Source organism: Brassica napus, chromosome C3 (genome assembly GCF_020379485.1).
Source record: "Brassica napus cultivar Da-Ae chromosome C3, Da-Ae, whole genome shotgun sequence".
Taxonomy (NCBI): Eukaryota; Viridiplantae; Streptophyta; class Magnoliopsida; order Brassicales; family Brassicaceae; genus Brassica; species Brassica napus.
The window spans coordinates 15,179,055-15,203,765 of NC_063446.1; the positions used below are offsets into that span (position 1 = coordinate 15,179,055).

At 35.1% G+C, this 24,711-nt stretch overlaps 7 protein-coding genes and 1 pseudogene across 7 annotated transcripts; 6 read left to right on the top strand and 2 right to left on the bottom strand.

Moving 5' to 3' along the window:
• Positions 1-38: 38 nt before the first annotated feature.
• On the bottom strand, positions 39-2,303 carry LOC106438201 (outer envelope pore protein 37, chloroplastic). Its single transcript, XM_013879296.3, has 6 exons — positions 1,822-2,303; positions 1,377-1,463; positions 1,056-1,235; positions 842-936; positions 636-756; positions 39-395 (listed from the first exon to the last, which is right to left on the bottom strand). The coding sequence occupies exons 1-6, from the start codon at positions 2,200-2,202 to the stop codon at positions 264-266; spliced, it is 996 nt and encodes a 331-aa protein (XP_013734750.2). The 5' UTR covers positions 2,203-2,303; the 3' UTR covers positions 39-263.
• Positions 2,304-2,341: 38 nt separating this feature from the next.
• LOC125584331 (arogenate dehydrogenase 1, chloroplastic-like) lies at positions 2,342-4,573 on the top strand. The gene has a single exon (XM_048752684.1). It carries the CDS (start codon positions 2,472-2,474, stop codon positions 4,440-4,442), a length of 1,971 nt encoding a protein of 656 aa, XP_048608641.1. The 5' UTR covers positions 2,342-2,471; the 3' UTR covers positions 4,443-4,573.
• Positions 4,574-5,178: 605 nt separating this feature from the next.
• LOC125584333 (late embryogenesis abundant protein At1g64065-like) lies at positions 5,179-7,690 on the top strand. The gene has a single exon (XM_048752686.1). It carries the CDS (start codon positions 6,969-6,971, stop codon positions 7,590-7,592), a length of 624 nt encoding a protein of 207 aa, XP_048608643.1. The 5' UTR covers positions 5,179-6,968; the 3' UTR covers positions 7,593-7,690.
• Positions 7,691-7,978: 288 nt separating this feature from the next.
• Positions 7,979-10,676, top strand: LOC125584335. The gene has a single exon (XM_048752687.1). The coding sequence runs from the start codon at positions 9,865-9,867 to the stop codon at positions 10,153-10,155; it is 291 nt and encodes a 96-aa protein (XP_048608644.1). The 5' UTR covers positions 7,979-9,864; the 3' UTR covers positions 10,156-10,676.
• Positions 10,566-12,696, bottom strand: LOC106388057 (4-hydroxy-tetrahydrodipicolinate reductase 1, chloroplastic). Its single transcript, XM_013828034.3, has 9 exons — positions 12,578-12,696; positions 12,294-12,507; positions 11,957-12,194; positions 11,720-11,853; positions 11,563-11,637; positions 11,392-11,493; positions 11,178-11,287; positions 11,000-11,087; positions 10,566-10,872 (listed from the first exon to the last, which is right to left on the bottom strand). Exons 1-9 carry the CDS (start codon positions 12,592-12,594, stop codon positions 10,804-10,806), a joined length of 1,047 nt encoding a protein of 348 aa, XP_013683488.2. The 5' UTR covers positions 12,595-12,696; the 3' UTR covers positions 10,566-10,803.
• A 74-nt stretch (positions 12,697-12,770) lies between these two features.
• On the top strand, positions 12,771-14,580 carry LOC106388060 (6,7-dimethyl-8-ribityllumazine synthase, chloroplastic). Its single transcript, XM_013828036.3, has 8 exons — positions 12,771-12,981; positions 13,057-13,172; positions 13,263-13,358; positions 13,422-13,517; positions 13,668-13,746; positions 13,944-13,990; positions 14,094-14,153; positions 14,299-14,580. The coding sequence occupies exons 1-8, from the start codon at positions 12,840-12,842 to the stop codon at positions 14,335-14,337; spliced, it is 675 nt and encodes a 224-aa protein (XP_013683490.2). The 5' UTR covers positions 12,771-12,839; the 3' UTR covers positions 14,338-14,580.
• Positions 14,581-14,654: 74 nt separating this feature from the next.
• Positions 14,655-16,299, top strand: LOC106388058 (annotated as a pseudogene).
• Positions 16,300-21,366: 5,067 nt separating this feature from the next.
• Positions 21,367-23,358, top strand: LOC106438207 (60S ribosomal protein L2, mitochondrial-like). The gene is made up of 3 exons (XM_048752688.1): positions 21,367-21,525; positions 21,595-21,776; positions 22,620-23,358. Exons 2-3 carry the CDS (start codon positions 21,671-21,673, stop codon positions 23,165-23,167), a joined length of 654 nt encoding a protein of 217 aa, XP_048608645.1. The 5' UTR covers positions 21,367-21,525; positions 21,595-21,670; the 3' UTR covers positions 23,168-23,358.
• The last annotated feature ends 1,353 nt before the right edge of the window (positions 23,359-24,711 follow it).

Consider the following 24,711-nt stretch of genomic DNA (forward strand, 5'->3'; position numbering starts at 1 on the left):
GAGTTTCTTTGTTGAAGAAGATAGACACAGAGACGACGAACACATAAAGAACCAAACTTTTAATCGGAGAATATTCTCACTGCAGCTGTTAAAGTCCAATGCTATATACTAAGTAGTTTCTTCACACTTATTATACCCTCACACGTGTCGTGTCAACATGTCTTCGTGCAACTTTTGCAAAAGATATAATCTAGAAGTCAACTTATAGGTTTTACAGAGAGAGAAGTAAACTGAGATTATGTGATTCAAAGATTATTATTCAATCAAAGGTCCCATCTTTTCTTGACTCGGAACATCAAGACTGAGGTTTTGATGTCATCTTGTGGAACTTGGAGCATGAACTGCACTTTCATCTTCATTGGCGTCGTTTTCACTTTTCCATCTTCATCCCCTACCTGTTGCAATAACCCCAAATTTTTAGTTGTGCTATCATCTCATAACATCCTAGCTTACAAGACTCCTGTATACAATTTTCTAAGTATTCTATTGCTGCAACACAGACTAGTCAGATGCTATGTAGAATTGCTTGTGTGGTGAATGTTTTATATGCTATATACATTATGATCGGTTAGGACTTGAGCGAGAAAAAGGTTTTCGCAGATGGGATAAAAAATAAATAAAGTTTGGTGCTTTACCCATAGAGATGCCCAGCCAAGTCGTACATCAGAATCATAGCCAGCTTTGAATTTGTAGTCTTTACCATATGTGCGTTTGTACACTGCACTCCACATGTTTGAATCAAAGTTGTACCAGTAGCTGCATACCAAGTCATCATCATCATTATGATGTTAAATATAGCAGATGAGATCGAGTACGGAGGAGAAAAACAGAGGCCACTAACCTCAACTTATCTGAAGGGCTAAACCGGCGCTTGAATGCAAATGAAGCAGCATTTGAAGGAAGGGAGATGGTTGGAATGAAAGACAATGCTTCGTCCTGTATGAAAAAATATGGCGAGGAAGGATATTCTCTTACATGTGTACCTTTCTACAAGTTATTGTACAAAACACACGAAAAAAAAAAAGCGGAAAAGAAAAGTTTGCAAAAGTCCAAACCTTATAAGCATATCTTAGCCTCAACTCTTCATCAGTGTATAGAGCAGAACAAACACCATTCATAGCTTGACGTTTGAGGACTCCGTTAACAGATACTATCCTCTTGCTCTTCTCCTCCTCCTCCACTTCTTTCTCTTGTACTGAAACTTCGCCAAGTGGAAACTTAAGAGTCGCTCTTGGCTACAAGAAGATAAAATGGCCAAGCATTACAATAAGCGTTTAAAGGTTACAAGTTGCAAAAGTATACGCAACCAAACTCTCGCAAATGCCAAAAAAAACATGCAAACATGGACAAAACCAAACAGAAGAGATGGTACTTGCATAGCCAATAGGAACAGGTGATGAAAGCTCGAGAGAATAGCCAGGTTCAGCTAGATTTGCCTCCATAGCAACCTCTCCTTGTTGCGCCTGCAACAACATACACTAGTATTAATGACAAAGCTATATCCACAAATACATAGTAGCAACCAACATAAGAATCTAAGCCTACAAACGTAATCTGCAAGTTTCAATAGCTACTAATAGTTATTTGATTAAACAGCTGATAGAGAGTTCGTCCTAATCAGAAACAATCACAATCTATCTATACCAGATGCACAATAGGAAAGGAAACCAAAGTCAGCACCTTTCAATGGAAAAAACAAATCCACAATCAAACACACAAACTGCTGTTATGTTCCATAGATGACAAACTACAACCACATCTACTACCATTTCGTCAATTTAGACTCAAGTGTTTTTTTTCTTCTCATCAGTAGAGACGTACCTTGACATTATGAAGAGCTCTGAGCTGAAGGCGCGGGGAAACATCAACGGTACTCTTAACAAAAGCATTCTTCTCCTCGACATCATAGAGAACAGAGACGTACTTGGAAGTGAAAGACACCTGAGGCTGAGAAACCTCTCGCTGAGTGTTGTTCTGAAACGATAGCTTGAGCTTGGCGAGGTTGTCAAAGATCTTACAAGAGACTTTGTTGAAGAAGAGGAGAGTGTCACTGTCGAATTCAGATGTGACGCGGAGTTTCGGCCTGTTCAGGCCCTTGGGAAAAGGAAAGACGGAGCAAGGAGGAGGTGGTGGTGGTGGTTCAGAGGTTGGTGATTGAAGCGCAGGAGTAGGAGTGGCGCTTTGAGGAGATGGATCCGCCATTGAAGTGGATTTGGAGGAATCTATCTGTGGAGAAGTCGTCACAAGGGAGTCAAGTGTGTCGATGGAAGCGTGTGAAACGGACGGTTGTTGTTTCTCTCTTTTTTTATAAATAAATAAAAATTCTTTAAGACAATAATAAAATAAAGAGCTTTAGCTTTAGCTGTGTCTTTTTCTTTTCCAACGTGCAGGCTGCGAAAACCTCCACGATTTATGGCAGTCAAAATGAGAATCGTCCGATCTTCTCTCTTCTTCATCTCTCAGCCTCTCCAATGATAATATCTCATTCGCAGCATCTCCTCTCTCTCTTCCCAACAACACTCCGCCTCACCAAACCTTCTCCTTCCCTCTCCTTTCCTTCTCTCTCTTCCTCCTCTATCTCCATGTCCTCTTCCTTCTCTCTCCCCACCGCCATTTCCCCACTCTCCCTCCCCGATCCCGATCCACCCAACTCAACCCCCCCTCCTCCTCTCCGAATCGCCGTCGTCGGATTCGGCAACTACGGCCAGTTCCTCGCCGAAACCCTAGCCTCCCAAGGCCACACTCTCCTCGCCCACTCCCGATCCGATCACTCCGCCGCAGCCACCCGCCTCGGCGTCTCCTTCTTCACCACGGATCTCCACGACCTCTGCGAACGCCACCCCGACGTCGTCCTACTCTGCACCTCCATCCTCTCCACCGAGAGCGTCCTCAAAACGCTGCCGTTTCAGCGACTCCGCCGCAACACGCTCTTCGTCGACGTCCTCTCCGTGAAAGACTTCGCAAAGACTCTCCTCCTCCAATACGTACCCGACGACTTCGACATCCTCTGCACCCACCCGATGTTCGGCCCACAGAGCGCGAGTTCGAATCACGGATCGTGGCGAGGTCTACGCTTCGTGTACGATAAGGTCAGGATCGGGGGAGGAGATCGATCGAGAGTCTCGAGGTGCGACAAGTTTCTCGCCGTGTTCGAGAGACGGGGATGCGAGATGGTGGAGATGAGCTGCGCCGATCACGATCTCTACGCGGCGGGATCGCAGTTCATAACGCATACGGTGGGTAGGGTTTTGGAGACGCTGAAGCTGCAGTCGACGCCGATCAACACGAAAGGGTACGAGGCGTTGCTTGGCTTGGCTGAGAATACACGTGGCGATAGTTTCGATTTGTATTACGGGTTGTTTGTTTATAATAACAACTCGCTTGAGATGTTGGAGAGGATGGATTTGGCTTTCGAGTCCTTGCGTAAAGAGCTTTTCGGTCGCCTTCACGGTGTCGTGAGGAAGCAGTTGTTTGAAGGTGAGACGCATAAATCTCACATCCAAAATGATGATGCTTCTTTGGATATGACCAGGTCAAAAGACGTTGCTGCTTTCAAGTATGAATATAATATTGCTGATGACAGTTCGAGGCTTCTTAAGATTGGTATTGTCGGGTTTGGCAACTTCGGACAGTTTCTAGCGAAAACAATGGTCAAGCAGGGCCACACGGTGTTAGCGTATTCGAGAACAGACTACACTGACGCAGCTGCGGAGCTTGGTGTCTCGTATTATTCAGATCTTGATGATCTGTTTGAAGAGCATCCCCAAGTTATTCTTCTATGTACGTCGATCCTTTCGACTGAGAAAGTTCTCAAGTCGCTCCCGTTTCAGAGACTGAAGAGGAGCACGCTCTTTGTGGACGTGCTTTCTGTAAAAGAGTTCCCGAGGAATGCCTTCCTTCAAACTCTCCCGCAAGATTTCGATATTTTGTGCACGCATCCCATGTTTGGTCCGGAGAGTGGTAAAAATGGATGGAACGGTCTTTCCTTTGTGTTTGATAAGGTTAGGATCGGGATGGACGATAGAAGAACATCTAGGTGCGATAGTTTTCTCGATATTTTTGCACGTGAAGGATGTTCTATGGTCGAGATGTCGTGTGCTGAACATGATTGGCACGCGGCTGGATCGCAGTTTATCACGCACACGGTGGGAAGGGTTCTGGAGAAGCTGGGCTTGGAGTCTACTCCTGTCGATACCAAGGGTTATGAGACATTGTTGAAACTGGTGGAGAATACTGCTGGTGACAGCTTTGATCTTTACTATGGACTGTTTTTATACAATCCTAATGCAATGGAGCAGCTTGAGAGGTTCGGTTTTGCTTTCGAATCATTGAAGAAACAGCTGTTTGGACGACTACATGGTCTTCTGCATAAGCAGCTGTTTGGAAATGATAAAGAGACTCAAATCACGTTGGAGACAACTGGTTTGTCGACATTCAGATGAAGCTAATTTTCCTAATCCATCTTCGCTAAACTATAAAATTGCTTAAGTTAATGTTCCAACCAGTTTCAAGTTTCTAAACAGATATTAAATGCAAACAAAAGTTTGGGTTTGAAGAAAAAAAGGCTTAGCTACTTCACCTGTCTGGTTACTTTTCACAAGTGATAAAGAAGAGGTTTAAATAAATTATACTAATACACTGAACGCTAACAAAAATAAATTAAAAGACAAGATAAAGAAATCTAAAAATTGATTTTTTTGTGAATTGCTGTAGTACTTGAAAGCATTTTAAGTGAGTAAAACGAAGAAACGTTTTATCATAAATAGTAAGACAAGATAGAAAATCATACCAAAAATAACTAGATTTAAATTGGTGTTTTTTATTAAGCTTACACCATATTGTCTTCTTGTAAGGAATATATCTTGTATACTATAAAATAGAGTCTTGTATACTATAAAATATAATCTTTTATACCATTCATACCATTTCATGTTAAGTTTCACTTTGGCTTTTTAATTTTTTTCATTACGTGTGTCGTTTTATATTTCTAATTTTTATATTTATTATATAATTTATTAATAAAAAAATCAAACAAAATTTTATATTAAATAGAGATAAAACAGAAAATTAACATTTTTTCTAATTCGTGTGTAAAAACTTTAAATAAACTTATTATGAAACAAAAATCAATTTTAATTGATAATTAAATATTCAGTCGCCCGAAACCAGCAAATAAAAATCAACACAACCTTTACCCCTACCTCACAGTGGATTCACTTATCGATGTTACATCGAGAACATAGAATTCATAGGCTATTCGGACTTTGGTGGATCCACAAGATGTAAAACTTATTGAAAGTATACCTTTGAGTCGAGTACACTCAGAAGATAGGGATGAATGACATTTTACAAACAATAGGAGATATACAGTTAAATATGGATGTCAATTAGAACGAGTGTACCCGGATATAGAAAGAATGCTACCAGAGTATGGTCCATCGGTTTTGCTGCTAAAAGTGTATTGATGGAAAGTACGATGTCCACCCAAGATAAAGCATTTTTTCTGGCAACTAATATCATGATGTATAGCGGTTAAGAAAAATTTAAGGTCAAGGAAATCCAAGGAGACACACTATGTGCGCGATGTGGAGCACCTGAGGAATCAATAAATCATGTTTTCTTTGAATGTCCACCGGTTGTCCTGGTGTGGGCATTATCACGGATTCAATCGAATCCAAAAATTCTTTCCCCTTCAATCAATTTATGCAAACATGAATCATTTATTTTGGAGGGTATCCCCGGAAATGGAAGATCATCACTTTGCATGGATCTTACGGTATATATGGAAAGCAAGAAACAATAAAGTTTTTAGCAATCTGGATATGGATCCGCAAGATACTCTCAAATTGGCAGAAACAGAGTCGGTACTCTGGGCTGACGCACAATTAGCGCTTACTCAGCAAATCGACCGAACTACAACAGGCGAGACAATACCGTTTGCAACAGTTTTGAAAAACCGCTCATCATCTCCTCTTTAAATATCGCCTATCCTCCTCCTTCATTTCTCACCACTTTTCACATCGAAAACCAACAGAGAAAATTCCTTAGTGTAAGTCAATAGTTCGAACTATAAAATCTACGAAACACTTTCGAACTATAAACTCTATGAAACACTTTCGAAGAGCGAATATTCGCTTATGGATTTGAACTATAAACTCTATAAACTCAGAGAAAATTCATTCATTTCTCACCACTTTTAACATCGAAAACCAACATAGAAAATCCCTTAGCGTAAGTCAATAGCGAAACACTTTCGAACTATAAACTCTACGAAACACTATCGAGACCCAGGATACATATTCGCTTCACTTGTCTGCCATGATTGTATCCTGGGACTCGATATTTGTACAGTCTTGTCTTACTACAGAGCGAATATTTAGAGTTAAGGAAAGAAACTATATATCGACTCCATGTCCGCTTGCGAAAACACTTTCGTATCGTTTTTATATTCGGTTTTAGAATCGTCTATTTCTTTAACATCGCTTTTATTATATCATTTATGTCAATCCGGTTATCCAGCTTCTACATATAGCTTCAGCTTTCTATCATTTTGTTTTCTTCACATTAATCTGCATTGCTATAGTCTTTGTCTTTTGGTTTCTTCTAGAAGAGGACATTGTTGTTACAATGTCTTTCAGAAAAAGTTTTGATACTTAAAACTTTTCCTGATACCTTACCTTTGCATCAGGTCGTGGAGATAAAAAAAAAAAGGCTATGTCTTTAAGGTGAAACAAAGCTCAAAAGGTTCTTTTAAGCATCTCTTACGTATTTCGGAAACCACACATCATCTTTAAATGTCATGCTGATCAAGAACCTATTCATTCTTTACATTTCCAACTTATTAAAAACATTTCTTTTTCGAATTGGTTTTGTTGATTGATGGGTGATAGTAGTATATATATACACACTTCTCATTCTTGTTATCATCTAGTTTACCTCTTAACAATACTAGAGCTTTATCAGTTATAATGTCAGGCTATGCCAAGACAACATATGGAGGAAAGAGCAAATTTGTTGATGAAGCTTGTGCAGTTCACCCACCGAAACAGAGTGATATCATCGGTAAAGTCATCATCTTTACCCTTGTAGGGCTTTGCATTCTGCTCTGCCTCTTCATCAGCATCGGTTTCTATGTCCTAGCCAAGCCACTTAAAACAAGCGTGACGTCCGTGGCTTTAAGAAACCTCAGGTACAACGATACATCGTCATCATGGCCTTATTTCAACGCGACACTAGCTATGAAGATCAGAATAGAGAATCCAAATTTCGGCTTCTTTGAGTTTCCAACTAGTAAAGGAGATATCATGTACAATGGTCGACTTGTTGGTGAAATAAAGATTAATGGACAGCGAGTGGGTTCATACAGTGCCATCAGGACAGCGGTTAGGACAGAAGTGAGTTACAGAGAGAATAAGGCATCATCTGTTTGGTTGAGGAATGATATAAAGAGAGGGTTGATTATCCTCAAGATTGAAGCTAAACTGAGAGGTGAAGTACACTTGGTGGCTTTGAACAAGAGAAGTGTGAATTTGAAGTGTTTGATGTATCTTAATCTGAAAGATGAAGTGATTCAACGTTTGTGGTGTAAATGAAATCTCTCTTAGTTTAGGTTTAGCGTTTATGTTGCTCAGTTGATATTGAAATACTTTGGTTGTATATTAAAATATATCAATGGATTGATTTACAATTATTATGTACATTTTGTCACTATAAAATTCATATTTTTCATTTCTACATTATCACGGTTAAAATTTGTATTTAAAATTCTTAAAGTGAAGTTTGGAATGCTATTACCAGCAAAATCTTTGTTCTTAAAATTTTTTAAAGTTACATGAAAAAGATAAATGTTGAAAGGTGAGTTTTTTAAAAAAAAAAAAAATTCATAAGATAAGTTGCCTTTGATTAATTTTAATATTGTTTGTGTTTGTTAACATAAGAAGCATCATCAGCTTTGTCGTCACTCTTATCTAAACTTCTTGATATCTTTTGCTAATTTATGTCTATGCATCTATCATTCTCCAAAGACGCAATCGTTTTTAGTTTTATTTTATTTTTAATCTTTGTGTGTGGTTTCAGTGAAAGAGCATCTTTGATGTTGTGACTTGAAACAAATTCTAACAACAACGATCAAGTAAAGTATCAATACTCTCTCTCGCTATACGTAACTTTCAAATCCACACCATTCATTATTAGATGAGTTTAGTTGAACTTCTGAACCTTTATTATATAAAGACTTGAATGATCCATAAAGGAGAATAACATTTATAATAAGGGGTCAACATGAACAATACAATAAAAGTTCCTTATATACCAAAGGAGAGCCACAAAACACCAGTTTCGTGAATTGCAAACAACCCTGGTAGTTTCAAAAGCCTGCCCTAAAAGGCAGAGGAAGTGAGAACCCACATATGGAATAAATAAAAGTTCCTTATATACCAACGGTTATTTTTGTCAAGACTGGATAAGATTTAGAAGGCTATAAACATTTTTATGTTAATCTTAATAATAACTTTTTTTTGGCAATTTGGAGACTATCTGATCTATGAATAATAATTCTTAAATTTTGGAGAGTAAATCGAATGTTTCATATGGTTGTGACCAGAACCGGCCATGTTTTTGGTAAAGCTATCATAGCTCTTCTAGAACCACCATTTGCCCATTTGGTCCATGCACCAACAAAACCTGGAAGCTCTCAAAGCATGTTGTAGATTTCTTGGCGAAACTTAACTTCATTTCTTGTCGGATGAGATTTAGCTCGATCGTGCTCGTGGACTTCTTGATGTTGTGAGATGTCATGATCAATACAGTTTCTGAATTTACTACTTTACATGAAACCGATCCGGTCGGAAATTAAAACTTGGATCCTTAAGTAAAATGCCAGTTGATGCAGTCAGCGTCATGCTGTTTTTAAACAACTTTCTTGTTCCAAGAAGTTAAATCAACACTCTCAAGATTCGTCTCGTGTAACAATATCATATCTATCTAATTAAACTATTTAATTAAACTATTTGAATGTGTTTCCTTGTTATAAAAGCAACTTTACTCACAGAAATATCGTTTTTACACGAGCGAGGTCATCTTCAATCCGTCTTCTTCAACAAAATATATAAACCTAAACTAAACAAGTCGACAAAAAAAAAGTAGAGCAAACAAAACAAACAGAAAAGTCTCTCACAATCTTAATTGATAATATTTTCTGGACACAAACACCGAGTCAAAGATCAGATCAAGGATAACGTGTCCAACAACTGGATCATTTTAAAAAAAGAAGTTACGGGTTGGACTTTTCTTAGGTCTTAATCATAGTATGCATAGGCAGTAAACGTTCATGATTTACGTTTTAAATTTGTTCTTATTCATTTAGTTAACAAAATGTTAATGTGTTATATTAATCAAACAATGTTAAACTCAATATATATACAAACTTGTGATAGATAGTGTAACATGCAAAATGCTTACACGAATAATCTACAAAAAAGGTCCTATACTCTAGACTTTGTAGCATAACTCAGGTACCAAAACACCCTTGAACAAACACACTTTTCCTTGCATATAAAAGTGTTGTTTGTATAACAATAATGATGTTTTAAGATAAAATACCATATATATATAACTAACTGAAATAAAGATAATCTTTTTAAAAAAATGTGTAGCTGTGGAATTCCAACTAAGATTTGACATAGAAATCAAATGGGAGAAACAATACTAAAGAGAAGTTTAGATTTCTTGTATAAAGAAATAAATATATAAAAGAAGAAAATGGAAGGTAAACAAATCTAAAATCAAATAGTAATAAACAAGAAAACCATATTCTTCATCTTTACAAGATATCCACATAACAAAGAAGCAAAAAATAGAGCATCAATGGAAGGTTTAATACCAGCGGTGTATAGGGCCGTGAAGAAGAACCTTACTCGCCGTCGCTACGAGCGTATCTCCTCCACCACAACTCGTGAGTCTTACCAAAACGAAATGAACGTAGACGGTCACCACCGACGTCGCTGGTCCGTTGGAGATATCTCGTCATTATCAAGCCGGGAAACAAAAAGAGACGGCGGAGCTACGGAGAAGAAGAGTTGTTCTCCGTCGCGTGAAGGTCATCAGCTCGTAAAGTTCAAGAGCCTTCGTTTGTTTTCTTGCATCACAGGTCAATAATATACTTAACAAATTCAAGAAAATTATAGGATATATGATTGTTTTTTTCGTGTTTTGGTTAACTTATAACTATAAAAATTTGTGATATTGATCATGTACGTACTCGTCATCAACTTATCTTGGTGATGATCGTCTCTTTTTTTTTTTTTGGTGATCATGATCTTCTTGTGAAAATGTATATTTGATGGGTCCTAAACGAGAAAAAGAAAACTTGTATGGGTCAAAGTGTCAAAATATCTATAATCCAAAGAAGGCAATGCGCCTTTAGTTCTCTACAAAGTGTGAGTGCGTCTGTAGATAACTTCATTGTCACTCTCATCTTCTTCTTCTTCATCATCAGACACAATCACACAACCACCATTACCAAGCATATCTAACTTCCCATCCATATCAAACACTGCAACCGTTCCTTAGAAAGAAGAGTAACATTTATTGTAAAGAGGTCAACATGAACAATGCAATAGAGAGTTCTTGGATAGACCAAAAAAAAAAAAGAGCTACAAAACACCAGTTGGTGTAACTGCAAACAACACTGCTAGTTTCAAAATACAGAAGTGAGAACCAAACATCTAACTTCCACAGCAGATGATTTGGTAAAATCTATCTCAGCTCTTCTAGAACCACCATTTGGACAAAAACTCAGGAAGCTCACCGCATGTTTCCCTCTCTCAAAACATCGATCATGTTGTAGATTCGCTGCTCTGCTTTCAATCGAATCTGCATTTCACCAAGAGTGTTGAAAACAACAATTAGCATCGTTATAGAGATAGAGGTGGGACTCGAGAAAAAGCTGAGATTCAGGTCCCACAGGATCATTATGAGCAAAAGGAGTATGCTTTAGAACCTTTTTGGCAAGGAAAAGCACGGCATCAACAGTTCCCTCAGCGTATATTGATCTGCCACATACATTGTGCTGGAACTCAAAGGAGACACTGCAACAAACCACAAAGGAAAGGAAGCTAGTTATGGAACATACACAGTTTCACAATGAAGATTAAATAATGTTTTAGATATTGAATTACGTTTTATCAGGTGATGTCAAGTGATAGAGATGGAAAGCGTGGCCAGAGACATGCTCTTCAGGAACCCCCACCATCTCAATTTGCTGTTTAGGATCCCTAATCAATTGTATCTACCACACAAAAAAAAAAATTGTATACAAAGAAAATTCATATTCAGAGATCAAATAAGATAAGTCATAGCCGACATGTAAAGAATAAAGTACAACTAATGCACCTGATCCATGTCGTAAGACACTCCCAGCTCCTGGAAGCAAGAGATAACAGCTTTTGCTGTTCCGGAGGCATCCAATTTGCTAGCTTGATGAGACTCCATCACCTACATATTGGTGTTGATTATTAGACGTAGCAAGAAGTAATATAAAACTAACAAAAGTAAGAAAGTAACCTCCAAGGAGTAACCAGAAAAGGCTCCTGGGAACTGCTCAGCCATAATCTCCATTGCCGCAAGAAACGCAACAACCTAGTGAACCAACAAGGTAAAGAGATATGAGCTAAAAAGATCTTAAAATCTTTCTACCAGAAACATCCGAGTACACACATACCTGTTTTCCCATCTGAGGAGAAATCACAGCGTAAATCTTTGCTTCTTCAACAGTTTCATACAACTTGTTCCTGTCTCCACCGGTTGTTCCCATCACGAAAGGAACACCTACTTTGCTATACAGCTCCGCATTATCTACATTATTTTTGCAAAAACACAAAAACTTTATAAACCCAACAACAGAGAAGAACCAACTCAATCAAGGATCAAATGAGAGATTTTGGAGCTACCAACATACCATTGACTGCAGATGGGATAGTGTAGTCGACAACAATCAGCTCCGGGTGCTTCTCAAACACGGAAGAAAGAACCTTCTCTCTCTCCGCAGGACCGTGCACAGTAATCTCTTTTCCACACACCTCAACCGTCTGACCAGCCTCAGCAGCAGATCCAAACGACGTAGGAACGATGTTGACACCCGCAGAGTCTGCTGCTTTGATTACAGCCTTCCCCATTTTGCCACTGCATCCATTCACCTGATAACAGATAATCTACAAGCTTAACCAACACCAAAGAACATAACCCCATTGCTAAAAGACACTAAATTTAACTTAAACATTCCATAAGACACATACCATGATGGATATGCCATGTCCAGGCAAAACAGACTTCACGGCCCCCTCACCGGACTCCTCCGTCGCCGTCATGGATAAAACCACCGGAAGACGACGTTTCACACTGCCCTGAAAACTAACACGGCTTCTACATGGAGTCTGATTCGTTCTAGAAGCAAATGCGAGACGAGGGTTCACTGGACGAGTAAGGAACACACTTGAAGACGCCGTGAGCCTGTGATTAACACATGTTTCTCTCAATAGAGTTAAAAAAAAAAACAAAATCAATAGAATCGAAATGGTACCAGTTCGTCGTAGCCATAATCCCTATGGTTCAAGAATTGTTCTTCTCCACGAGACTAAAAAGTTTAGTTCTTTCAGTTTTGTCTGAAAATACCGGCCGGCGACAAAAATTGAGAGTTTTAGGGCTTCGTCAAACCGGAAATCTCTAAACCAAACCAATGGATTAAGTAGTTAACCGGAATCTATTAAATTGGCTAAACCGACGGTAGAGAGGGTTATCTTTCTTTAGACTCACTCACTCACAAACTCCTAACCGCATCTCAAATGAAGTCCTTAGCTTCGCCGCCGTGCCTCCGCCTGACTCCGACAACACGCCGTCATCTCCACCCTCGTCAGCCGTCTTCCGCCTGTTATCCTCACGGTCGAATCAAATCCAATAGCCTATCATTCTCCTCATCCGCATCTGGTATTCTTTTAACCTTCTCGCACTGTCTCTCTTAAAGCTCAATACTTTTTTGAGATGTTAAGAGTTCCGTGTTAGGTTTCGCGTCAACACTCGCTGTAGTAGAGAAGGAGCTACGCTCGTCGTTCGTGACGGACGCTGTTCGCCACGTCACAGGGTCGCTTATGAGAGGGGAAGGTCTTAGATTCGCTATAGTGAGTTCTCTCTTTCCTTTCGCAAAAGTCTTTACCTTTTTTCAGGATTTGTTTTGAGTTCTGGTAAGATTCGTTTTTTTATCTTTCAAGGTTGTTGCTCGTTTCAACGAGGTTGTGACGAAGTTGCTTTTGGAAGGAGCCATTGAGACTTTCAAGAAGTATTCAGTCAGAGAAGAAGACATCCAAGTATCATCTTTTTTCTGTCTTAAACTTAGTTTCTCTGATGCTGATGAGATTCTGTTTAATCAGGTTGTATGGGTTCCCGGTAGCTTTGAGATAGGGGTTGTTGCGCAAAGGCTTGGGAAATCAGGAAACTTTAATGCTGTTTTATGTATCGGTGCTGTGGTATGACTCTTGCTTTAAACCAATTCTCAGGGCCATCTGGTTGTATGTGCTCATTCATATGAATGACTTCTTAGTTTGCCTTATGTTGCTGAGACATGTTTAAAGAGTTGGGTTTTTTATCTACTTTTGTGTCCTTTGTTGTGTGGTTAGATAAGAGGAGATACCACACATTATGATGCTGTTGCAAACTCTGCTGCATCTGGAGTACTTTCTGCTGGCATCAATTCAGGTTTGTCTCTATATTCATTTGTGTAATATGCATTTCCAAACTCACAGAGGAAAGTGCTGCTTCATTTTTTGCCTTTCTCGAGATTTTCATACACCATCAATTTAGTTCTAGCTGTTGAGACAGTGTTGATGTCATCTTCTCTTGCATTTAGTTTAGCTTTGTAGTAGTAGTAACGCTTTTGATCCCGAATTTTGCAGGTGTTCCATGCATATTTGGTGTACTGACATGCGAGGACATGGATCAGGTTAGGTTGTGTTAAAGAAAGATTGATGAAATGTATAGCTGATTCATCATAATGGATAAATACTAAATTATTTAATATATTGTGGTTAAAACTGAAACTCCAGGCTCTGAATCGATCTGGTGGCAAAGCCGGAAACAAGGGAGCTGAAACTGCCTTGACAGCGGTAAGTATACATCATTATCATCAATCCTTTTTACTCTTAGAACAAAGATGTACAAGTTCCTGATGATTACATTAAGAAAATGGTCATGTTATCATCATATGATCAAGTCCTTGAATTTTCTCTCTCCTTTTTTGTCTTTCTGCAGCTCGAGATGGCGTCGTTGTTTGAGCACCACCTGAAATAGCCTGCTCCTTCCATGGATGAGCAATGATCACGTATGAGAGAACTTGTTTGCTCTGTCGCATTTCGTTACGATCCTATCTCTGAAACTTGTACCTCGAAAGATTGTCAAAATGTTTTCCTTTTTTACCTTTGTGTCGAATACTTTTGTAAGCTTTTTTTGAATCCTCTGTAATAATAATAGTTCCTCTGAATGTTGGGGCTGTTGAGTTTTCTTTTTGTACCAATCAAAAGTATGGTTCTCATCTGTCATAATATCTTGAAACTTAGGTGTCAAAATGCAACTGAAGAGGCTTTCTAGCCAGCCAATAGTGACTTGACACGATGGATTTGTCGGTGAGGCGAAGATTACGCTTCAACGTTTATTAGTTGATAGTTAAGTCTAAGTTCAACGAATCAGCCAACTCTACACAAGTCTTGAAAGCACTCTTTTGTCTCTCGGTGACTCTCACATTCATCCAACTCTTCGGGTAAAGACTCAAATCCACTTCTAATCCTTATCTGATCCTCCTCTGTATTTGATCTAGAAGAAGGTGATGATTAGATCGAGTTTTTGCTGATTCTGACCTTACTTTTTACCCATCTGTTTGACATTTTACTTGATCTAGCGCTATCCTCTTTAGATCGAGTATTAGGATCAGCGTCTTTCTTTTTTTTGCTTTCTTGATTCATGTGAACAGACATGCAATGTATGTTGTTGTTAAAATCTACTGTGATGCGAGTTCTTTTTCATGGGTTTTGGTCTCCTTTCGTTTCTAGATATCTTGACAGTGTCTTCGTTTGTGATTTGATGCTCTTAAGCTTTATGTTTTCTGTAGCACTCATTTGACCCTCTGTAATGATGTCACCTTGCTGCTTAGGTATGTCTACATCTGAGAACAAAGTTGAAATCGTGGACAGGGCCCACAAGGAGGAAGAGAAAGAAGAAGACGGTAATGGCGGTTTCCTAGACAAGGTCAAAGATTTCATTGGCGAGAAGATAGAGGGAGCCATTGGCTTCGGCAAGCCAACAGCTGACGCCTCCGCCATTCACATCCCCAAGATCAACCTCGAGAGAGCAGACATTGTCGTTGACGTCCTCGTCAAGAACCCCAACCCAGTCCCCATCCCCCTCATCGAGAGCGACGGGAGGAAACTCGTCTCTGGACTGATCCCTGACGCTGGAACCATCAAGGCACATAGGGAAGAAACCGTTGACTTTGATCTACGATGACATCAAGAGCACTTACAACGACATCAACCCCGGGATGATCATACCTTACAGGATCAAAGTCGATCTCATCGTCGACGTCCCGGTCTTGGGGAGGCTTACGTTGCCTTTGGAGAAACGCGGAGAGATCCCCATCCCGAAGAAGCCTGATGTTGACATCGAGAAGATCAAGTTCCAGAAGTTTTCTTTGGAAGAAACCGTGGCGATTCTCCACGTGAGGCTTGAGAACTTGAATGACTTCGACTTGGGGGTTAATGACTTGGACTGTGAGGTTTGGTTGTCTGATGTGAGCATTGGGAAGGCAGAGATATCAGACTCTGTTAAGCTTGATAAAAACGGAAGTGGGTTGATTAATGTGCCGATCACGTTCAGACCAAAGGACTTTGGTTCTGCGCTTTGGGATATGATCCGTGTTCAAGGAACTGGGTATACTATTAAAGGTAATGTGGATGTTGATACACCGTTCGGAGGTATGAAGCTTCCTATTATCAAGGAAGGTGGTGAGACTCGTTTGAAGAAGGAAGATGATGACGATGAGGTTATTATATCTTCTTCTCTTTTGCTTGTAGCTTGAACATTGTTATATGATTGTTTTGCTCATAGAACTTATCTTTGGTTTCTTTTTTCAGGAGTAAGGAGAAGAGATCAAGAAGATGAGTGTGTTAAGTACTGTACTGTATCTCTGATGTTTGAAAATAATGTTGTTTTTATCAAATTTAAAAATCCTCCAATATATTAAAGAAATCACTTAAATGATTTGGGTAGGTCCTCACTAGAAATAATCTGATATATAGATATTTGCTTCTTTTTCTCCATGACTTCTCTTCGTCGCGAATAAAAAAGAAATATTTTGGTTCCATGCAAAAGAAATGAAAACAGAAGCATAAACATTTATCATTCATGCATATTAGAAAAACCCAGTGTTCTAAAATACGGTTGGTACATCTGTATATATGCTGTTCAGTAGTACACTGTAATGCTTTTTTGTAACAGCAGAATAATATGATTATTGTTTATAAGGTATTTATACAGTATTTATACAGCGTTTAAATGACAAATCATTTTTTTTTTCAAACTTAGATTCTAACAATCTTAACTAGAACAAATAATAAATTTTCTAACATTACGTTAACAAAATTTAGAAAAAAGTGATTTTATTTCATCTTCTTATAGTTTTTAAAGCTCTAACAATATTATCTAAAATAACCAAATCGTTTCCTAAAATATGCTAACAAAAAAAAACAGAAACATTTACTTTAGAACCAGGATGAACTTTAGATAACTAACTTAATATTGTTAGAATTACTATCAAGTATCAACCAAAGAATCTTTTGTAAATCTAACCTAGACAAACGATAATAACAAGAGGTCAAGATTTATTAAACATCTACCATATCTCATAATAGGTTATAAAACAAATTTTAACTTTTGTTACGTTTAATATTTATAATTTTGAACTTATTTTCTAACAATATGATGAAGATTTAATTATTTTCATTTGCAAATCAGTTACTTTTTTGTCAACAAAATGATAAAAGCGTGATTTTAGTCAAGACATTTTCAAACCACCCAATGTAAATATATAAATTTATGTTTTTGAAAATATAGTAAGTTCATATGTATCCAACTAAACATTTTCAGACTAAACTGTAATAATAACTTTTTGCAAAGTAATTTTTTTAATATCGTTTAATAAATATGATGTCCAACTACATACATAATGATAATTTTACATGATAAACTATGGTTCAAAATCCATTTAAATAATATAATTTATTTATTTAGGGTCCTACTTATATTTATTGATAAAATGTTGTCATTTAAATTTTGGATCTATGCACTTTTTCGTTAATGATAGATTAGATTGGATATTAAATATATAAATCTGAAAAATTCTGTTACACTAATTCATTTTGCTTACCAATTATTTGGAAATCAACAAACATGACCGATATTTTTACCAAGTGACATTTAGTTTCGACATACAAAAATATCTATCTCTAAATATGACATATACAATACAATATAGTATACCTGAAATCATTTTATTATGTCTCTTTATATTTCTCACTGCTACGTAGACTAATTCGAACATTTTATTTATCAAGATTTTAATGTATGCGATGATAATTAATAACTGGTGCTATAGGGAATTGGTTTAACTAAGCAATTGTCTATTTTTATACGTATAAATCAATCTATTGGTAGCATATAAGGTTAGATGCAGGTAACCCATATTAAAAATTTCAAGCACGAAATGTTTAAATCATGTTTTTGACATAGATTTACTGGAACAAATTGATCTTAATATTCTAATAAAAACAAAATAATTACATTAAAAAATATTTACTAACAAAACAAATAAGTAAATGAACTACAAACTACATATTCTAGATTAAAATTTAATGAAACTGTGAAAAAGTTTTAACACCATTTTATAAAAAATAATCCCGCGTTTTAACGCGGGTTAAAATCTAGTTATAAATAATAATTTATGGTAACTAGTGTAATAATGTTTGATTAATTCTTTTTATATTTATGTACTACATAAAATAACTAGTAGAACACAATTTATAGAAATCGACATAACGATTTCATTTTCTTATATAAAATATTATATTCGTATATAAAAAATTATTATTATAATTATTTTTATAATGTTCATATATGCTTTATAAGTAATTTATAAGAAAAATCAAAATTTTATAAAATTATCTATCATCGCTTACAAAATTATTATCTTAATTTTAAACTATTTCTATGAGTTTACAAAACATTTGCAAAAAAATAAAAAATTTCATATATATTAAACGAGAAGTCACTTAACTGATTTTGACTTACATGTTGATCATTTGTGAAATTAAAAAAAAATTATTATGATTTGCTTGGTCGATAAATTTTAATTTTATTTATTTAGTTTAGATTTTAAATAAAATAAAAAATCTAGAACCAATTAATATCAATTGTCAAATAATTTAAATTATATTACAAATAATGATTTATGAAACTAATTGTTGAAGTTATATAATGAATAATAACGTTTGATAATTCTTTTTATATTTATAAACTAAATAATATAATGAAGAAACTTTTTATAATTTTTAATTAGATCAAAAATATAAGATAAGTCTATAACTAATTACTATCACTTGCCAAATAATCTAAATGATATTGAAAATAATAGTTAATGGTAGTTAATTTTCAAAGTTATAGAAAGTGTAATAATGTTTGATCAATTCTTTTTATATTTATATACTGTATAAAATAATGAATAGACAATAATTTATAGAAATTGATATAATGATTTCATATTCATATAAAATATAGTCGTATCTATAATAATTATTAATCTCTTATAATGTTCATATATGTTTTATAAATAATTAGGTTTTAAAGATTAGACAGATTATATTTAACGAAACATGTGAAAACTTTGATTTAAAAAATGTTTTGCATTTAAGTCAAATAATATAGTAAATAAGGTAATGTTATGATTGAAAGTAATTCTCGGATGAATTTTTAGTTTATTGATTGTACGTTTTGTACTTCCATTTAAAGAGAAAAATAAATATTTGGCAAAAAATATGTAAAAATTAGGAAAATATTAGCAAAAATTAATAAAAATAACGAAATGATAATGAAAAAAATAAGAAAATATCGAAGAAGATGCATAATATGTGTTGGTGAAGTTATTGTGATAATTACATATATAATTCCACAAGAATTTGTTATTACTAAATATTAATCAGTTATTTTTACATCAAATTTATAGAAATTTTACGACTGATTTTCAAACTAAATTAAATTAAAAATTATATTTTTAATGTTTCAAACTATATATGACATTGTATACATGATATTTATTTACATACAATATATATATCTGTGAATTCGCAGGCACCTACTAATGTCTTAAGTTAGATGAAAGACTTGTTTTGTTCTGCTTATGATGGATCAGACTTTTGAATAGAGCTGTCTGGCCTTCTTATATCAGTTTGGTCCGGTTTTATTGGACCGGGTTTCATATATCTTTTCTATTAAAAGAGAAGTATCATTTTTATCTACTACAAAATAGTCATACTAAAAGTCTAGGTCATATATTCAAATAATTTTTTTCTTGTTTACATTAGTTTATTTAATGTATAACACTTCTAAATAATTATAAGGATATTAATAACAAATACATTTTAACTATAAATTTAAATTTTAGTTTTAAGAATAACAAAATCTGTTGAGAAAAAATCTAACAAAATATTTTTTAAAATTTAAATTTTCTTTTAATTAATGCACTGATTAATTTTGAAATTAGTAGTATAATATTATTATAAATTAATTTTAATTAATTTTTTATTATAAACAAAATAATGAAATTATATGCTAATTTTATAAATTTTATAAGTATATTCTACATTATATTAAAATAGAAGTAATTAATGAATTACATATTAAAATTATGTTTTTTGTGCAAACATATTAAAATTATGTTGAATTGGTAAACCAATATATTTTGAAAAATACTTTCATTAAGATAAATAAATAAAATATCATTCACCGTTTAAAGTGACTAAAATATCATTCACCTTTTAAAATGATTAATATTCATAAATTAAGTAATAATTTTTACAAAAACTAAAATTGTTAACATATGTTAAATTTTAATATTTAAAACTATATATCATCTATTAAGTTATTTTTAAAATGAAAGCAATATATTATCATAAATTATTATATACAAAATAATATAAAATTTTATATCTATAAATGAAATGTTACCTGCATAGGTGTGCGGGTTAGAATCTAGTATACCTTACAAGAGTTGACATAAACACGCTGGCCATAACCTAAATGATGCACATAAACTTCAAATCTCAAGTGATTTACCGTAATCTATAATACACGGATCAACCGTAATTTCTAGTGATTACCGTTAGTACTGTGTTAAAGATCTTATTGAGTGCCATTTTAATGGTTTGTAAACAATTATCCAAAACGTTCGTTCTCTTATCAATTATCTGATGATGAATTATATCGTAATCATTAAATCCTAATTCATGAGATTAATCATTTTTATCGCTAAGCTTCCTTTATATATTAAAAATTAGTGAATTGGTGCAGTTCTCTTATCTTATGTAATATTTTTGTCTATGTGAAAATTTATTTGGCACATACAATAAAAAAACTCTATAAATTAATATTATTGGGACTATGATATTTTATTAATTTATAGAATTATTAATTTACAAGAAAAAAAATCTTCTTTATATTTTTTTGTAAATATTTTTATTTATAAAATACCAAAAAGTTGATTTTACTATATATGTTAATTAAATTTTAGAAAATAGAATTTCATATTGTTTTACTATATTATCTAGTGTATATTTTTATGTTTCATAGAATTCAAATGTGGTTTTCGATATAATTTTACTACGTATTATCAAAATATATTGAAATTTTTAAAAAATAGAGATAATTTCATTGTTGATATAAAACCAACAATATAATATTTAGTTTGTACTTATATAAAATGTATATATAGATATATTATTAATTTATGATTTCAATGGGACCATACATTTACATAAAATTTTTTAAAAATTTATTATCTTATTATTTTATCGATTTCTGTCATATTTTGAACCGGCATAACTCATGAATTTTTTTTATTAATATATAGTATTTATTGATTGTTTATTTATAGATTAAGGTTAACCACCCATTAATCGCTGCCTAATTTCAACAATAGAACTTGTGTATCATACCCCTTGGATTTAACTTGCCACTAGCAGCAAGTGACAAATAAACTGGTTTGTATTTCTGAGTCACGGTCGAACCGGGTGGTCTGAACCGGAATCATTAGGAATCCGTCATGCTTTAGAAACCCTGAACCCTTTAGTTTCTCGTCTGTCTTCGACAGAGCCAGCCGCGTCTTCTCATCTCTCTCTCTTAGAATCAAGAAGCTCTTCGATTTCGCATCTCTCTCAGGTTTGACTCAATCTCAATTTTAGAGAAAAACACAGCTGCAGACTGTTAATATCGGTGTTCGTTTGATAGATTGTAGCTCGAGAGCGTGAGATCCATCGCACGAAGATCCTACCTTTTTTACACTGTTTAGAGCAGCTCACTCCCAATGTCAGCCCTTGTTGCGCTATGCAGAGCTCGAACTGCTGCTTCTTCTTCTTCTTCTTCTTTGCTCAACAGCCTTGTTCGTCCAGCATTTCGCTGTCTCTCCACAGGTAATACTCATACTCTTGACCTTCCTGAATATATGATCGCTAGTTTCGAACTACGCTACTTGTTGTGACGAAATGATTATGCTTGTCTTGTGTTTCATTCTTGGGTGGCCTTTATATGATAAAAGTTTTAAGCTTTCAGGGGTTTTCAATTAGTTTTGGAGAGATGTGATCTATAGGTTGAACTGTGAGGTGTTTATCCATAAGCATTATTCTTACAAAAAAAAAAACCTTTAGATACTGTTAGAACTGATTTATCGAGGATTCCATAGCTTTTGTGGGTTTGTCATGGCATAAAGCCTTTGCTTCTCTTTTATGAGATGATGACCGGATTAGCTTGCATTTGTTCACCTTTTTTTTTTTGTAACTATGTTTCCACAATGTAGTAACCTGAGTACTCAATTATTTCATGTTGAGATACTTTTGTGTTTTCAAGGGCTGAACTTGGTTATATCCAACTCTGGTGCTATTATTTTTATGTCCTAAATCTGGAGCTAGATTCTTCTCTTAATCCTGGTGTTTAACTGCCTCAGAATTTTGTTTTTCTTTATTGTTTGTATCCTAAATGATGAATTAAGTACATAAAACTAATGCATGTATATGGGACTTGGGTTGTGGTCGTGTATGCTGCATGTATGGTTTTCTCTAACTAGGATTGAGTTATGTTTTGAGTATATACATCTTCAAACTTGGTTAAGGACATCATGTTCATATGTTAGTATATATGTTAATCCAGACTCCAGAGTTCTCTTCTAGCTTTGTGTCCAAATCCACGCCTTTTGTTTTATGATTATGACACACAACGATATATGAAGGCCTCTAGTTTTATTTTTGGTATTTTTCCAGGTTTTGGTGATGTGCAGAACAAAACACTTGTGGCAGAAATGGAAGAAAAGATGCTCCACATGGACATCAACTCAATGATAGGAAGCTCCATGCCACTAGGTATGATGCGCATAGGAACAATCATCCACAACATCGAGATGAACCCAGGGCAAGGCGCCAAGCTAGTCCGAGCTGCTGGAACAAACGCCAAGATCCTAAAGGAGCCTGCTTCAGGGAAGTGCTTGATCAAGCTTCCATCAGGGGACACCAGGTGGATCAACGCCAGATGCCGTGCTACTATTGGTACAGTGTCGAACCCGTCTCATGGAGTGAAGAAGCTGTATAAAGCAGGACAGAGCAGGTGGCTGGGGATAAGACCCAAAGTGAGAGGTGTGGCGATGAATCCTTGTGATCATCCACACGGTGGTGGTGAAGGGAAGAGCAAAAGTAGTGGAAGCAGAGGAAGGACATCCGTTAGCCCGTGGGGGAAACCGTGCAAAGGGGGTTACAAGTCAGCTAGTGTCAAGAAGAAGAAGAAGAGATTGGCAGCTAGAGAAGCCAAGATGTGATTCATATCATGAAAGGAAGTTAACTCTCAGGATTGTTTTAATGATATTGTTGAATCTGTGAGAGTTTTAATTTTAAGCTTAATAAAATCAGAACAATCGTTGATCCGTTATGGATGAAGATGCTATGAAATTATGAATTTTGTTGTGTGTTTTCTTTTTCTTTAAATTGAAATCAAACGGTTTTCTTTTAATCATGGCCACGTTTTTCTGTTACTGGAAGATTATATTGATCTTAAACCAAAGTCAGTGATTTACAGATTCCCGGAAATAAAAGCCAGTGTAAGAAGGATCATTCTCTAGAGCCATAATGTTACATGACAGTTGGAGTATTTACAATTTAGATGGCTTTTGTTGTCAAAAACAACCAAGATGGCTTTTCTGAGAGAGATAAGGAAGTCAGTTTGACATCTTCCTACGTCTAAACAACCTACAATTTCAAAAGTTTTAAGGGAGTTTTGAAAAAAATGAAAGAGATCAAATGAAGAATGGTATTAGACTTTGAAAGAGGGAATAGTAAATGGAGCACACAGAGTTTGAAGCTTGAAAATGAGACTGTAACAAACAACAGAGCAGAGCAGCCAACATGGTGGCCATTTTAGGTCCCACTCCTCCATATTTATTCCTCATTTCTGTTATTCCTTTCATTTATATACATTGAAAATTATCTGAAGTTTAAAAAAACTACTCCCTCCGTTTCATATTGTAGGTAGTTTTAGAGAAATGTTTTTGTTTCAAAATGTAAGTAGTTTTCGTAGTTCTAGATAACTTTTACATTTATTGAATACAGTGTGACCAATCAAATTAAATAGACTTATTTTTTATTGGTTAAATTATATCAAACCTATTTATTATAAAATACTTTTTAAAAACATAATAATTTTCTTAATCTTCGCGCTTTTAGCCAAAACTACTTATATTATGAAACGGAGGGAGTATAAGGTAGCACTAGAACATATTTATATTCCAAAAATAGAACACAAAAAAAATTCTTTAAAAAAAATTAATTAAAAAAATTAAAAAATTATATTTGAGTTTGGTTAGAGATCAGAGTTTAGAATTTTGTATTTAGTATTTCACGAGTTGAGTGTAGTATAAAAAATATAAAATTTGGAAGAATATAGTCATTTTACTATTTAATTAATGTTATTTTGAGGATTCTTCTTGTGTGTTATTTTGTCATTATTTTCTTGTAATAGCTAAGATATTTACCCCCAAAAAACATGATCAAGTTGTTTTTCCTCTTATCTCTTATTGCAAGAGATCAGATGAAGAATCATTAAGATACATGCAATGAATCCAAATAACCTCACTAGCAGATGCATGAATTTTGTTTTTTATGTTTCTGATATTATACTTTTAATTACCTTTTTAGTCTGCTCATATATTTTCCCAGACTTCATTTCAAAGCTGGATATTCGACAGTATGTCCACTTTTGTGACTGGTTGGTCGGAAAAATGCCAGGGAATAATTAATATTCTTGAACAATATGTCAATTTGCTTTGTATTTTTGAACTAATTTTTAAAAGGTTACCATATAAATTAA

Bases quoted from the DNA above. Each gene is read 5' to 3' on its own strand.
- LOC125584333 (XM_048752686.1), top strand. From the start codon at position 6,969: ATGTCAGGCTATGCCAAGACAACATATGGAGGAAAGAGCAAATTTGTT.
- LOC106388057 (XM_013828034.3), bottom strand. The intron at 12,195-12,293 runs GTATGTGTCTTA...ATCTGTTATCAG, and splicing joins GACATGGCATATCCATCATG to GTGAATGGATGCAGTGGCAA. The intron at 11,854-11,956 runs GTATGTTGGTAG...AAAATAATGTAG, and splicing joins TATCCCATCTGCAGTCAATG to ATAATGCGGAGCTGTATAGC.
- LOC106388060 (XM_013828036.3), top strand. From the start codon at position 12,840: ATGAAGTCCTTAGCTTCGCCGCCGTGCCTCCGCCTGACTCCGACAACA. The intron at 13,747-13,943 runs GTTTGTCTCTAT...CGAATTTTGCAG, and splicing joins TTCTGCTGGCATCAATTCAG to GTGTTCCATGCATATTTGGT. The intron at 14,154-14,298 runs GTAAGTATACAT...GTCTTTCTGCAG, and splicing joins CTGAAACTGCCTTGACAGCG to CTCGAGATGGCGTCGTTGTT.
- LOC125584335 (XM_048752687.1), top strand. From the start codon at position 9,865: ATGGAAGGTTTAATACCAGCGGTGTATAGGGCCGTGAAGAAGAACCTT.
- LOC106438201 (XM_013879296.3), bottom strand. From the start codon at position 2,202: ATGGCGGATCCATCTCCTCAAAGCGCCACTCCTACTCCTGCGCTTCAA. The intron at 1,464-1,821 runs GTACGTCTCTAC...ATGTTGTTGCAG, and splicing joins GAGCTCTTCATAATGTCAAG to GCGCAACAAGGAGAGGTTGC. The intron at 757-841 runs GTTAGTGGCCTC...CTTGGTATGCAG, and splicing joins AGCCCTTCAGATAAGTTGAG to CTACTGGTACAACTTTGATT.
- LOC125584331 (XM_048752684.1), top strand. From the start codon at position 2,472: ATGATAATATCTCATTCGCAGCATCTCCTCTCTCTCTTCCCAACAACA.
- LOC106438207 (XM_048752688.1), top strand. From the start codon at position 21,671: ATGTCAGCCCTTGTTGCGCTATGCAGAGCTCGAACTGCTGCTTCTTCT. The intron at 21,777-22,619 runs GTAATACTCATA...GTATTTTTCCAG, and splicing joins ATTTCGCTGTCTCTCCACAG to GTTTTGGTGATGTGCAGAAC.